Source organism: Streptopelia decaocto, assembly GCF_964273445.1.
Source record: "Streptopelia decaocto genome assembly, chromosome: 5".
Classification (NCBI taxonomy): domain Eukaryota; kingdom Metazoa; phylum Chordata; class Aves; order Columbiformes; family Columbidae; genus Streptopelia; species Streptopelia decaocto.
Genome location: NC_138659.1, coordinates 5932077 through 5948380, shown reverse-complemented (window position 1 = coordinate 5948380; position 16304 = coordinate 5932077). Strand labels below are relative to the sequence as shown.

Sequence of the window (16304 nt, the reverse complement as noted above, 5' to 3'; positions counted from 1 at the left end):
AGTTTCTTCATTTTATAATATTCTAAACTTAATCAAATGCACAGCTGCCTGAAATATAAGTCTTTAAAAGCTGAAAGAAAGTGTGCAGCAGTCCAAATATCAGTCCATTTAACCAATGTTAATGTAAATCCATTGCTTGCCTTCAGCACCCGGGGTCACATTTGTGATAGCAGGTATAGCCACTCTGCACTGAATATATATAAATATAATTATATAGAAAAACATCCCTAAATAAAATCTATTCAAACGTCTGCAAGCACATTTTATCCCTAGCATGTGTTTCTATATTTTCAGTTTTCCATAAAAGAAGAACTCGAGTGCAAGCATTTTCCTAGAAAGGCAAAGCAAATCCTGGAGGGTGTGCCAGCAAACAGCAAAAGCGCTTTCTGAAATTACATTGACCACGAATGAAAGAAAGGCGGCATCGTTCCAAAAGGTACCTCTAGTTCCTTTGCCATACAGGTAACGAGAAGTACACTTCAATGACAGAGCAGCGTCCCATTAACCTAACGAAGGGCCGGCCTGTCCCCGCTGCCCTGTGCCAGCTCTGTGCTCCCACCCCGCAATTCCACCACCTACACAACGAATCCAGCTCAGCTGCAGCACAGAAACGGGGGAAGGAGGTTTTCTAAAGAAAAAAATCTACAAATTACTGAGATGTATCAGCCTTGCAATCTCTAGATGGAGTGTACGCAAGGCTTGACACCGCACCCCCCGTACACAACAATTTCATTTTAGATTCAAGCCATATATTGTATTACCTAGCCCAAAAAAGGTTATCTTTTGGAACTGGATTGCTTCTGAGACAAACCAGCCATATGAAGATGGCTCTGTCATATGCAGCGTTTGATTAAAAAGCATGAAGCTCCACATCATCAGTATTCAGCTATCACTTTAAAAAACAACAGATGAAAATTCGCAACAAGAAAAAAAATTCTTAGCTGCCAAAATATGTGGGTATGTCCACAGAAACCTACACAAAAGATTATTAGAGAATACGGAGTATATGCACTGGCACATGGCAATTGATCTCCTTTTGGTTACTTTACCTCAGCAGCTGCGAATTTGCTTGCTGATAGTGGAAATTACTCTTAATTGGTATGAGCATACTCATCACTACAAAGGGGAAAAATGTTTAAGGGATACAGGCTGTAAAGAAGACCTATAGGTCGCTTATCTCTTCTGAAGTAATTACTGTAAATTACAGCTCAGCCCCTCAGAAGAATATCCTAAAGAACATACAAATAACATTGTCATTTTGGGTTTTATCATAAAGAAGTCAGATACAAATTTAGGTAGCAAAAGGTGTCAGAATTCACCCCTATATTCAATTCCAGGCTGAATTTAAGTGATGCATTCATCACTCATGTATGCTTTAATTTTTCTACACATGCAGCTCAAGTCTTTCTGGGTTTTGTGACTGTTTCAGTTACTGTGAATTGCCCACTGCCAGCCGCACGCTGCTACGGTAAAAACAGGCTTCAATAAAATGTTGACCACCGGTACTTTTGTTAACAAAGGCATTTTAAGAAACTTTGAAACACCAACTGTGATTCTTTGCAGAAATAAAAAAGCTAGATATAAAATATACTTTTGGATCCTTTGATTCCTAGTCTTTGTAAGCATTTAGAGCTCTCTGTTTCATTCTTACAGCATCAAACATTAACATATTGAAACCAGCAATTAATAATCAGGAAAAGGTGGTTTGCTCTCTTAAATAAATGTAGTTGAGGTTTTTTTTAAGCATTAACTTCCATAAAACAATCACAGAAAATACCGCCTATTTTAAAGACTGATTTCTGCATCTTTTTCTGGGTAAGTGCAGGACCCCAGGTGGGCCTTGCAGAGGAAGCAGCTCCTGATGGTTCAAAACAGCCTTTCAGAATCACACAACAGAACCTACAAGGGGGTTGCTCTCAGCTTTAACTCAGGCACAAACCATTCCAAATACAAATTACAGCTGGAAATTCAGATTTTCCAGAGTCATAGTCATTTTCAGATAGAGTTGCTGTGTTTGGCCAGCGTGGTGGTTCAGCACCCCAGGGACACGCAAACGGCCCCGTTTCAAAGTCAGACCGAGGCTGCCCAGAAATTCTTTTGCAGAGTAACATTACTGTTTATTCACATGTGCAATGACAGAAATCAGTTAGCCTTACAAACAAGACATTTAAAATCCAAGTACTCTGATTTCCCACGCAGCCTTCTGATTTCCAGAACGTGGATGCTGTACGGATAATCCCACCTCGTTGCTCTCATACCACCTGCTCTGTTATGGGAAGACACAAACTCCAATGCTCTGTCCCTTCCTCTCGCCTTCACCGGCTTCAGCCATTGGGAGACGCAGCCTCCCAAGTGCCAGTACTGCAGCCTTTGAAGCAGGGGGTGCTCAGGAAGAAGTGAGTTTTAGACAAAAGAGCAATACCCAGAGAAGGCTGATTGTTTAAAGAAAAAAAAATAACGTTCTTAGGACGTGCAGCAACAGTCCACATACATAATTATTTGCTTCATCTAAGCAGCAGCCTACACTGCAACAGATAGATACATACGTACAGAATGGATACGCATTATGTAAAGACAACACGCACTGCAGAGAACTTCAGAGTGATCCAGCATTACTTGGTACTGTGGAATACCGCTGTTTAAAACATCATCTTACCATGCATCACTTCAGCATCACCAGCTACAAGAAACCCAAACACCTATTAACAAACCAGTATTCAAGTTAAACTAGGATACCTCTTAATGTTTTATCTACAAAGGAGTATCACGGATTTTTAAAACAAGCTGCGAGGTGCCAAACATTTATAATAATACCAGAACCAGCAGCTCTTCCTGCACACTCTGCTGTAAAGGGACAGCGAGACAGAGACCTGCCCACTCCGTCCTCCCCAACAAACGCTTATCGGCATCAATAAACATATATCTGGTGTCCATGAGACTATTTTAATATCAGTTCTTCCAGTAACCATCATTTCAACCCATTCGGGCCATAATACTGATTTTACCCGCCGCTTTATCAGTCGATTTGAAATGATGGGCAACTATGCTCCCCTCTTTTTGCAGATAAGGGTTTATAAATTCACGCAGACCGACGAGAACGCCGTCCCCAAGGGGCCAAATGCAAATCTCATTTGCACTCTACCCTTCAGAATAAAGGTGTCGATTTATTTGACTTTGAGAGCCAGTAGGTCGCACAGGACCTCAGAGCCAGGAGCTGTATTGGGAGCGTCATTTTAGTGCTATCGTAAGTGGTTATGTACAGAAAAGAAATGGCAGGAAAATTCTTAATGTGGCAGATCTTCTTATAATTTTATGCAGGCCCTGAAAAAAATATTATTGGCATTATTTTCCACCTTAAATATAATACATAAAAATTAAATTTAAGATGACAGAAAAATAAAAATTACTAAGGGATGCTACTCCTATTTTTCCTGAAAAGAGCTGTCATGAAATTGAAGAATTTCTTTGAAGACAGAGTGAGCGCAAGATTCTCCCTTTTGTGCACAGTAAATTGAAAGCTTTTCTCCAGATGAGCTCTAAATGAATCAAAACTTGGCAAATTAAGTTCACCTTAGGGACACTATATTCCTGACTCTGTAAGAGTAATCTTAACATTTACTATGAAACTAGGTACCCTCGTACATTCATAATAAACTAAACCTTTTATCTGAATTTAAATGAAGCTATTTAAAGAATTAAAATTCTGTCAACTTCTGCTCTTCAGAGGCAAGACTTTTTCACTAATTTCTAATAAGTATTTTCAGTTCATATAATACTTTATTATTCCACAATATGCAGCACCACTAAAATGATTCAAACAGGTAGAAGACCTAACCGTCAGCACTAACAGCTATACCGAAAATGAAGCATCCAACCAGCATCTGATCTGCTTTTTCTCTACAGAACACATTAAGTTATAAAATTATCAAGAACCTCTTGCCAAGAAATGAACCATCTCAGTTTAAGAGAAGAGGTAACTTAAAGTCATCCTATCCTTACCCTTTCAGAAAAGGCGGAGAAAAGTGAAACTTAAGATACTGAATTTAAAAGAAACATGAAAGCGGAAAAGTTGCACATCTCAAAGTGATTAGTTCCTCTAGAACTGCTTTGCTTAATATCTAAGTATCTCATTCAAAAAGAAATAAACCATGTATTTTAGTCAACTGAAAAAAAATCACTATTTTAATGATGCTAATTGATCCTTATATAATAGGATATTTCATAATTAATAAGCATATAGCTATATAATTCTTGATATCTAATCTCTCTACAAGTTAACAGAGGCTGTTCTTAATCAGTGGAGAGAACAAATAATGACGGCGAGAAAAAACTAGAACAACAAAATTACAGTAGAACAGCATTTCCAGAACTTTTTAACTTCTATTGCTGGCCAATTTGTTCAGTGCAAAAAGAGGGCCTCGCTGTGTTTCTAATATTTGTGATCACTAACCGGGCAAGGCAGCATCTTCAAGGATTTCAGGATGGCTTCTTGCAAAAGGAGGGATTTTTTATCACTTTCAGGAGGCTATTTGCCATGTGTCAAAAGAAAAGATGCTTGTCAGACCCAATTTGGCTGTAGTCCACAATAGTGCTCTGCTTGGAAATACAAGAATGCTTCACTGCAGAGACAGGTTTTTGAAGAACTGCTGCAAGAAACGCACACGTTGGACGCTACTCCTGATCCTCTCCCGTTGTTTGTGAGCAGAGCACGTGAGACAGAGCTCTGATGAATTCGGCTGCTCCCACAGCCCTGAGCAGAGAACACACAAGTTATTCCTCGCTACGCAGAAGCACAAACTCCCCCATTTTCAGTGAGGACAAACAGATGCAGCATTCTGAACACAAATATTTGCTACAAAAATATTCTAATGTTTCAGTCCATTAAGCAACCTGCTGCGGCAGCTGGTGAACAGTCATCTTTTTAATTAGACACCCTTACTGATTAATTAGTCTCAGAACACTGAGCAGTGGAACCCTGCACGATACCATTGGGCCAAAAAATATTCCTCTTCCTAGTGCTAGCTTAATATCCTTTGGTATTGCTGCAAATAACAAGCTTGATTAATTTTCTATGCAAACTAAAATAGCCTTCCTATGTAAGTAATTCTCTCAATCCACAGCTGAACTGTTTCAAGCCAACTGCTTCACCCAAATTTCAAAAACCCAAATCACCACCAAAAACCACAAACATGGTATCAAGGCACCAGTTTCAAAGTCAACTGCATTTAATCCTGTTTGCATAGACACAGGGGCTCATTTGTAACCTCCTCCACTTTCCATTTACTAACTATGTGAGCAGACTAGCAATACAAATTTAAAAGCTAAGGAAATACGAAGTATGAAGCAAAGAAGCGAATACTTTTTCTCTTTTGAACAGTTTTGGTAATTTCAAAGGGTAAAAAGTAAATACTTTCCTATGTTAGGTTTACATTAAAGTTCCTATTCCGCTCTTTGACATCAGTTTGCTGATAGATGCACCAAGGAAAACAGATAATTAAAGATAATGTAATGCATGAAAGGACTGTACTTAAGCAGATCATGAAACTTTAACAACGGTATTTGCTATTTTCAGCTTTCCTAACTTTTAATTTTGGACAAGAGACAACTATTACACCTTTGGCAGAAGAAATGATACAGACATCCATTTGCAGGCCGTCTCATAGTCCTAATATGATGAAAAAAATTATATTCTCAGAAAATGCTTATAGTACTGAAATATAGCTCTTAAAGAACTTTGAAGATTTTTTTCTACTATAGTTCTTCCTTTTCTGTAGAGGTTGGTACCAGAAGTGTTAAGATCGATATGATGACCAGTTGGAAATGCACCAGCAGAGCACGCTGGGAACTCCAACCCACCCAGACACGAACCAGACACGGAGCAGCAATGCTGGCTGAGATTTACACAGGCAGCAAAAGCTTCTGTGGGAAAACACCTCACCGTGGGAATTGTTCAGCTCCTGAAGAGTACTGAAAACTTGTCAGAAAACTAGTCTGTGGTCACAAACTACAAGAAATCCAAGAGATGTAGGGATGACTTTGTAGGCAACATCTCTTGTCCTCCATGGCACACAACTGATCCTGGCCAAGGCAGTTGGAGCACAGGCACTGCAGGGCTGTGACTACACAGGTATGAGAAAATTAGTGCGAGTGATGTGTAATTCCATCAGCGTACACAGACTGCTTCAACCTGCCATCATTTGCTGTTCTTTTCAGCAAACAGGTGCTAAAGTTGCATTCTGTATCTGGGCCTAGAAAACTTCTTAACCTGAGAGGTCTCCAGAAACCTGAAACCCAAACTTGTGTTTTGTTTTGGGGGTTGGTTTGTTGTTTGTTTTTTTTTTTTTTTCTTTTTAATCATAGAATCACATAATCATTTTCATTGAGAAAGACCTTTAAGATTGTCTCCAACCGCTAACCCACCCCTGGCACTTAATCACATCCTTCAGAACCGCATCTCTATATCTGTTCAACCCCTTCAGGGGTGGTGAATCCACCACTGCCATGGGCAGCCTGTTCCAATGAGAGGATTTGTCTTGTAGGAATCAGGAACAATCATACTGGTCCAAACAGAACAGACAAACTACACCTATTAGCTCTAAATTGATTACATTTCATCCAGCCCAAAACCCAATCAGTTTGCTCCATCTTCTGCAGCAATGGAATGTACTTTCACGTACTGGCCCCTACTGCATGAGAATTGTACCTCTGTGTCATTAGTGCCAATTTCAAATTATTGTATTACTGAGATAAATTATTTTAACAATGTCGCAATATTTAATCCCCAAATCGTATTTATTCAGACTTTGGAAGAGTTCTTAGGATTTTCACTCTTCTGTAGAGTGCCTTGAAATGTTGTTGGCCCAGACAGAAAACACCATCACACAGTCAGCAGACACTGCTATTTCTTGGCCAGTTCTTCTGAAGCCTGACCCTTTAATTAGTTATTAATTCTAACTGTTCTGGGCACATGCTCATATTGCCAAAGGAAATTATGAAAATAAACAAATAATCTTATTTTTGGTTCTCTTACAAGCCATTTGGAAGGACAGGCATTCAGTCTTTCTTTAAGACCTTCGACTCAAAGTCACCATTCATCCCAAAAATGGGCGTTCACCTTCAGATGCAAACTTTCATTGCTTTTAAGTAACATAATACCACCAACATCTACTTTATCTGAAACCAGGTTTCTTTTTCTGATCACACTTTAAAAAATAATACAAATATATTTAAAACAAGTTTTGCTTTGCTAAACCAGAGCAGCAGCAGCATTTTAAAGTAGTGAATATATGCTGTTACATGAGCTTTATACATACAGCTCATTTATTAATGGAAATCTGTAAACTGAAGGTCTTCTATAAAGAAATTACACATTTAACAATCATAAATCCCACCTTAAAATGGTCCATCCAAAAGTTTTCCAACTATAGAATGTGAATGACTGCATTCTTTTTCCGCTTTCATTATTTTACTTATACAAACACATACAACCCTGACAGGTGTTACTTCCTAAACTTAGGAAAAAGGACTTGAGCGTAGGTGATTTCAAGAGGAATCAGTAACAGCACTACAAACCAGGCGCCTGGTCTGTAACACCAAAAAGGATGAAAGCCTCACCCTACAAATTCAGCACTGAGAACACACACAGGAATGAAATCATCTAAAACACAAAAGCAAAAGTTTAGTAATAGGCAGCATAAGATGTAATCAATAAAACATTTGTCCCCAGTCAGATGCAACAAGTGTTCTACAGTAAGTTGCTTTATTACTGCCATCAAGTGACAGCAAGTTTCTAATGATTTACACACCGACAGCACCTGACACCTATTCTGGAAGGGACGGTGTGGAGTAAGGGCAGAAGAGTGGGGCCAGGTGAGTGTAACTGCTGCTGAAGAAAATACCAGTCACCTCACCTGTAAACCGGGTAAACTGGGGCTTCCCACTGCTCAGTTCATGGGTGCTCAAAATACAGCGTGTTGCAATATGTTACAATTACAGAAAAATTTATGAACAGTTTAATGAGTTATAAGGTTTTAGTAACCGTTTTATCAATGCTTTATGTTCCCTCCACCTGCTGTATGGACAAGATTGAGATGAAAGCTGATAGTTTGTGGTTGCAGAGATACAGTGATTTCAAATTGGGTCCATCTTTTTGACACACTCTGTATATCTTGTCATAGGAAACATTCATCCGAATCTCTTGAGAGGGAGCAGTGAAGCTGAACATGACATAATGCCAAAAACCACTCTGTCCGTGAAGTGACCCTACCTTATGCATGGTTTTCTACTTACCTCCTTTTAACAAATGGATCCGACATGATTTTACAAAAGCTCTCTATGTAAGTACCAGTATTACCCTTTTGTTACCATCACACAAGCAGGTTTTCCTCACTCTGATTTGCATTTGTGTTTTCCTTAAAAAAAATACATATATACGTATATTTGTCTCTGCTGGTGTATCCTCCCCTTTCTGTACTGTGCCACGTGCAGCAGGGTCAGAAGCCTATGGCACACATGCCAGAAGGGTAACTAAGGCAGATTTTGATTGTCATACAGTACAAATTTACATATATGTCAGAAATGAAGCAGCTGCCAAATCACAACTCCTACACTCTAAAATTGTATGCAAGACCTACAATTGTGCTCCAGTCAAAATTCCTGAGAAGGCTCATGGTAATCACCAAGCGGGAACTCAGCAGGGGACTAAGACCTAGCAAGACAGTGCTTGTTGGTAAGAAAGAACTTGCGAGAGCACAAGTATTTCTTTCTCCCTTCTCTCCTGAACTCCGGACTCAGAGATGAGAAATGCATCAGGGTGTGGATGCTCTGATAGGGGAAAGGAAATGCAGTTCACTAGATCATTCTTGACAGGCTGCTGACCTCCAGCACACAGGACTAGAGGACATGTCTTTTGGAGAAAATAAGTTTGGCATTGATTTTTCTAAATAAGTCAGAGATTTTATTTTGCTTTCTGTGCTGAACTGAACACTAAAATAAGTCCCAAATTACTCTCTCCTACAGAACACGCTGAACAAAACACTCCTCTGACAGAAAAATACTGCAGTAGATTTCAGAGCTCTACATACAGATGGATATATATATATAGTAGAACATACATAGCAGATCTGTTGAGTGATGTGAATAATAGTTGGCCAAGCCCACACACTACTTCTGCACAAACTGCGTGCAACCGGCGTAGAACAACAAACACGTCTGTCATGGTGTCTAAAGTAAATCTGAATGTTGAGAGTGCTCTCATGCAGTTCATCACAAGAAACACATTTCTGGCCAACCAGACAATTCTCCTCACCCTCCAGCAAGCACAGTTTCACCAGGAGTTAACCAGCAGCAACACTGGAGTAGCTTTAGAGCTCCAGTTTTTAATGTATTTATCTCTGTTCCCTGAAGAGGTAGTCATAAATTAGGCATCATATGTTCAATACTAATAATTACAGGTATCAGGTTCACCTTTTAAGCTGCGATAGTAAAATGACAGTTTCCATGATTTGTTCCCCAAGTTAGGCCACTGAATTTTTTTTTATAAAACAATTCCTTTATGTCTCATATAACCGAAGAAATCGAAGATGTCAAAGATGCTTTTAAATCCAAGCCTCATTCAAGAAAACTGGCCAGCATCCCTTACCTTACTGGTAAGTACTGGCTAACACTTCATTAATTACTATAGTACTCTATGGCATCTTGCTATAGAGTTGAACTGTCACAGCGAGCGAGGAGATGGAGCAGCAGGACAGAGCGGTACGGAAGGTTCTGGCAGGTAGTGCGTCTGGGTCACAGATGTTGCTGCCACCTTCTCCTTGTATCCCAGCACACTTGACCTGTTGTTGGTATATTGGAATGGTAGCATATAAACAATGCAGAAAAAAGAAATAAGTTCTGCTTCTCATACAGGAGAAAGAAGTGAACAACCACTGATATCCAAGTAACTGTGAAGTTTAACATGCCAATTATTATTGGCACACATAACATAACCCTATAACACAGCTTTTAGTGGGATTCAGAGAATAATATATACATGCCTCTCTAAAATAGCTCAGTTCACATTACCAACACACCAAAATGAAACTGGATGAAGTTCTATTCACAGACATAAATACCAGACAATACTTCATAAAACAATATAGCTGACAAGTTTTGCTGGAGTGACCAATATTAACTATTCCTAAAAATGAGCCTTTGCTTTGGTTTGGCATAGACATTCTCCTGTTCATGTCTCTTCATGAATCCTTTCATGCAATGTGTGCCAAATGATGTGATCACCAGCAGTTACAGTCAGACTACAGAAGAAATTTTGTGATTTCAGAATAAAAGTGTTTTACTTCAGAAAAAAACCCTGAGTTTGCATAAATGCTTCAGTTCAGAATAGGATTTAACTTTCTAAGCTGTAACAGTATAGTACTTCAGATTGAACACTGTATGCAGTATGGTGTTCTAAAATATACGTCACTGAAATATTTCTATCATGAAAAGGCCAAGTGTAGCACGGTATTTTTAAGGCATGAGGCCATAGCTTCAAGATAAGACTTGCATTTTAGAAGTTTTCCACCTCCTCCTCTGCTGTGAAACAAACATCTTCCCCACTTTTGGCCAGCAAGAGCAAAATAATGGGGGTGGTTTTGATGCAACATACAGCTGACAGATGTCCTGTGAATGGTTTCTAAGGAAAATATAGCCCAACTACAACGTCAAAAAGAAAAATTTATACTATCAAAACATCCTTCTCTATTGGTAAAGGAAAAAGAAGCCATGAGGACAGATCTCTCTCTGGGGACACTTTTAAACTTTACAAACATAATGGGGAGGTCAAATTAAGAAGACGAATATAAATTTTTACCAACAACATTTACCCCAAAACTTTTGTATGGACAGACAATTCATTCCCTAGATAACAAATCCCACACTTTGGATGAGTAACATATAAATTGATCTCCATTTGTTTCTGCCTTTCCGACCATTTTTACAACTCCTGTTTTTCTCTGAGCACAAAACTGCCCAGCAGCGGCAAGAACTGTAGAACCCCAAATGGTGAGTTCATGTCCTGACACTGCAGAGCATTTGTTACCACAACACACCCCTTCTCAAGCTTTCAGTCACAACTACAAGCAGCCCAGAACATCGACACAGCCAACTCCTTACAATGTTTACTGACTGCACTGGTGACACTGGGATACAGAACGGGAAGAGATTCCCAACAGGATTCTCCTCTCCAGTCGCCCAAACAGCAAGGACACTGGTAAAATGGTAAAAATGGTTTTAACCTTCTTTTTAAAATAAACAACAAACCGAGAAATATGCAACTTGGTGTGGTTGGTTGGTTGTATGCTTGGTTGTTTTTTCCCTAAAAAACAGAACACTGAGGCATACAGAAAACAGAAACTGTTGAGAAAAACAAAGCTATGAATTTGAGTTTATTTAAAAAAAAAAACAACAAAAAAAACCAACAGCTGAACAACAAGCTGATGTGCTTATTATCATCACAGCAAGTGAACAGAAAGCTAAATGTCAAGTGTTACTACAGATATAGGTCAGTAATTTCTATTGTTAATGCCATTCAGCGGGTAGCCATGGCAGAAGGTAATATCACCCAACCACAACTTCAGTTGCTTAAAACAAGTCAGACTGTTTCGCTCTTTTGCTACTTTGCCACTGAATAAAACCGCTGCTCAGTAAAATTCATTTTTACCAAGGCGAGAAAGAATAAAAAAGTCCCTTACCATTGTGATGAGGACTCGGTATCTCTCCAGCATGGCCTGGTTGTCGTGGCATCCTGCCAGCAGCTGCCAAACCTCTGCCCGCAGCGCCTCTGGAACGCCGCTCTTCACCAGGGCAGATAATCCGTTCGGTCTCACGACAAGATTGTTGTGCCTGAGAAACACAATCATTTGTTTATTAGACTTCAGCGAGGAGAGTAGAAATCACGATAAAAAAACATAAAGAGTTTTTTCAGCTTTCCAGGGTTACTCTGAGCAGTAGAGTCAGTGACTGGCAACATTAACCTTGCTTCCACTGGTTACTCTCATTAGTATTTGTCAGATAGAAAGAAAAAATTCTGCAGAGATTTCCAATAAGAACCAGTGGCAAAATGTAGTGATATCCAAATTCTCTAGGTTTGAGGAAATTATTGAAAAACAGAACAATAAACAATTGCAGAAATTGAACTAATCTAGCTAATGAAGAACAGTTTTAACTGAAGGAGAAAACTATGCCATCTGTGCAGACAAATCAATTTAAATATTTGTTCAACGTTTAGCTTAGGTTGAGAAAAGGACATTAAAAATAACCTAAACTGTATGGAGAAATAAAGTTTGAAAAACAAATAAAAGCCAGTTTTAAGAGTACTACCATGGATACTGAAGCTCCAGGTTTATTATACACTTCATGCCAAGAGCAGCTGCAAGTCCTACAAAGCAGCAACAGTCGCACGTGCCTCGGTAAAACCCACCGTTCCAAATAAAACTGCCTATTAATTGGAGCTAGTGTTTCACTGCCTGTTTACACACACAGCAAGAATGTAGGAAGGCAATTGCAGGATGACTTTTTAAATTTTCCAGCACTGCATAATTAACCCTACAAAATTGGGTCTACAGAACTACGGACAGCCTGTTCAGGCAGGTTCAATACTAAAGATGTGTTTTTCATAAATAAGCCGGTCACTGAGCCCATACATTTAGGATAAAATCACTGCACATGCACAAGGTTTCAGTCACGGATGTTTAAAAATCCTTTTTGATTTAATAGTGTTTACTGATCCGGATTAAACCTCGCTTTGACTTATGATGGCAATTCTCATAGCAAAGCAGCAGAGGAGTGCATGAATTGACTCTTTATTCTGTCTAACGTAGGAAGCGCTTTGCTCTGTTATTGTTTTGACCATTGTTATGTTTTTCAACTTGTAAGAAAATAGCGAGAGTGGCAGTTTAGCCAAATGCTGGTAGGCTGCGATTAAATTAAATAACCTGCAATTTGATCCTCAATTTTCAGTAAATGTTTAGAGTACTCATTCTTTGAAACAGGTCATTAACATGTGAAAAGTTTACCACTACTGGTTCAATTTAAAAGGTGCTCTAAATAAATTTCTTTTTCCTGTACTCAGAGGATGATTTCCCCATTTTTTCTAATGATCCGAGAATTAAAAACCAAGAGAGTACAATAATGTAAAGCCCTTATTTTTTAAACAACTAATTCCAAACTTTATCATTCAGTCAGCCAAATTAAAACCCAACTAGTCCCTTTCCTCTTTTTCAGTACAGGTCACATTAGACTAATGGTCTTGTGATGGGGAAAAGCAAGACAGAAAAAACATTACCCACAGAAATATCAAAAGGACTGGATACTCTAAGCGGTTACAGAATTATGATGTGTGCATTCAGGAATAAATAAATAAAATACACCAGAAACTTAAGGCTCAATTGTGTGAAAATGAAGCATTCATAGCACACTTCAGATTAGTTTGGTTATTAGATGGATTTGGCCATACGTATTAACTATGAAACACAGAGGCCTTCTCTGAGATTTGGCAAGCAGATAAAATAAAAAGAACATCTAAAAAGGTGCATTCCCATATAAACATAACGGGGAGGTTTTCAGCGACACCAAGAAAACAATAGTTTATGGCAAGAAGTCAGAGAGAGGCACATTCCACGCTGTAATACCCATTCCATGCTGTAATACCATCCTTACTACTAAACATTCACAGCTGAGAAATAAGCATGCTACGGTACACCAGATTTTACTGGATTTGTCATCTATAGAGAGAGTTTTACAGTAAATGTAATACTTCAGCAACATTTGTCCATGCAGTAAAGCATAACTCTAACTTTAACAGACAACTTCTTAGTTTTCCAATGTCTGTTGGGGAACAGCTTGATCATTAATCATCCTTGCTCTGTACTCTACTATAACGAACAAATATGCCTTTTTCCCTCCTTTGTGTAGAGGCCCAGGCACCTTAGAGTCCTAGACACATTCTGCTTGGCCAAACAGAAACAAGCATAAAATAAAAGCTTGTCTTATTCTAGTCTTATCCTTTAGCACAGGGGAAAGAAATGGGTCATTCATGGATGCTGACACCTTTAATTTGTTACAAAATGTTGTAATTCTCCTGCACAAAATTCAAAGACTTAATTTTACAACATCAAAGAGCAAGGATACAGAACTGCAATGCATGGACTATGCTCCAACTTGACAAACAAATATTTCTGATCAAAGACTGCTATTGATAATTACTACTTAAAAAAGCAACCAACACATCAGAAATAGTTAAGTACTCAGCTAAACTAGCTCAGCTTGCAAGAACAACTTTAATGCTGAGGATGCAGTAAATAGTAAAATAAATTAAAAGCTATTCCATTACTTTCCAACTATTTATTTTATCTTTTTGGTAAATTACGTTATTCCTGTTTATATGTTTGAAGGAGACTCTTGGAGCAATGTTTCTGCTGAGTCAGTTCGTTAGGTTACAATGACATTTTAATGAAATGACAAGAAGCAATTAAAGTGCAAGAAATATTTTATCTAAGAGAAATCCGCACACCACTTCTCCAAGTGGAAATGTTAATTCTTATTTATTTACTTTTTTTACAAGCGCACAGATATTCGACTAGCATATGCTGTAGTTTCCAACACACTAGAAGATTTTAATTCAATCTATTTTTAGTTTTCAATTTGTTAACATTTTTCATCTGTTACTCTTTCTAAGTTTTTTTCTTAAAATGTAAAATCACTATTCAAGAATTCAAGTATTTTATACACTTTAATTTATCTCAAAAGGTAACATCGCTTGAGACGCTCCTAAAGAAGCTGTTTGCTGCTGCTAGTCTTCAAGCTGGCTGGGATCTCCCATTTCTCACCTCATTTTTAACTAAGGTATTTTAACTACTAAATGATTCTCTGAGATAAGTGTGTGAGTTTTGAAGTCCTAACATATTCGTTTACTCCAAAAGTCTTAAATGTTTTGTCTCATTGAATAGTAACGATACTTGAGTAACTTGAAGAAATAGTTCGTTACATGAAACTTGAGAGAATGAGCCGCGGGTGGTTCTGTACCTCAGCATGTTTATCCGCAGCAGCCCAGAGATTTCTCAAGGGCAAAAGTTAAAACTAAAAGAATCAACTGACAGATTAAAAACAAACAAACAAACAAACAAACAAAAAACCCCACCAAACAACCCCAAATGTAGCATCTTCCAATGCAAATGCAAGGCAGCCGGAAAGGAGCCTGCCTGGTAGTTCTGTAAAGACTCAGGGTGTGTGTCCTCATTGGCCTTGGGGTGCCAGATATAAAACCACAAACAATTTATAAAGTCTCTCTTGGGATGCCCTTTAGAACAGGCTTTGGCAAGTTCTAAACAGCCCCAGAGCGGGTCTGTCTACACATTTTCCAGGTGAGCAAAACATCCTTGTCTAGGGGTCAGCCAACTTTTCCTTGGTATTTTCTTCATCATTCAAAGGGTTCACAGCCAGAATATTTGTATAATCATTCCGCTAAATATTTGTGCTTCCCCAGAAAGATCTTTCCCGAAAGATAGAAACTTGGATGACAAAATATTTAAAAACAAGCAGGAGAGGAGAGTTCCGGAGGGAATGGTTAAGCTCAATAAGACCTTGTGATGTCTCATTTAGGTAACCTTTGCATGAAATCTCCAATTAAGATGAGGTCAGCAGCAACAAGCTGTGTTTTTCTAAAGCTACAAAGCAGACAAGTAAAACGGGGAATAGCCCGAATAAATTCTTAAAACGTTTTTCAGCTCTCTTTTTGGTGTTGGAAACTTTGCCAATTCCAGATTAAGGGCCTCTGATTATTTTTGTCTCGGGTGGCAAGAGCTATTATTTACAAATGGAAAACCAAATAAGTGGTTTGGGCATTTGCTAATAGCATAAGGTCTCTCAGAGGTAGCAACTTCACAGACGTTTTCCTCTCTTGACAATGTTTATGCTGCTACTGAAGCACTTAATTAAACCACAGAAATAACACCGCAGAGAACATACTCCAGGCTTACAAATACTTCTCATTTTACTCTCTAACGGAAGAAGTTTCAGTGAGGATCTAGAACTGCTTTTCAAGTGCTTACATATAGCACATTCAAACAAAAAAGAGCGCTTCTAAACAAATCAATCAATTAAATGTACAGCAGCCAGCTCCAATGGCTTAGACAGGGCAGACCAGAGATGCTGTGTCTGTTCAATCTCAGCTCTGAGAGGCTGTGAGTTTCATGCGAGCGTAACACCAGGTGGTCAGAAAGTTCTGCGTCTGGAGACTCACACCTGCAGCGTGAGCGTACACAGACAAT

The 16304-nt window shown here is 38.7% G+C and overlaps 1 protein-coding gene across 3 annotated transcripts in view; it reads right to left on the bottom strand.

Moving 5' to 3' along the window:
* The window catches only part of RABGAP1L (RAB GTPase activating protein 1 like), a gene marked incomplete at its 5' end in the record, with an annotated part of 227171 nt that overhangs the window by 158943 nt on the left and 51924 nt on the right, over nt 1-16304 (bottom strand). For all 3 annotated transcript variants that reach the window (XM_082054685.1, XM_082054683.1, XM_082054684.1), the window contains one exon: nt 11730-11880. In XM_082054685.1, coding sequence (XP_081910811.1) covers nt 11730-11880 — 151 coding nt within the window. The remainder of the gene's footprint in view (nt 1-11729; nt 11881-16304) is intronic.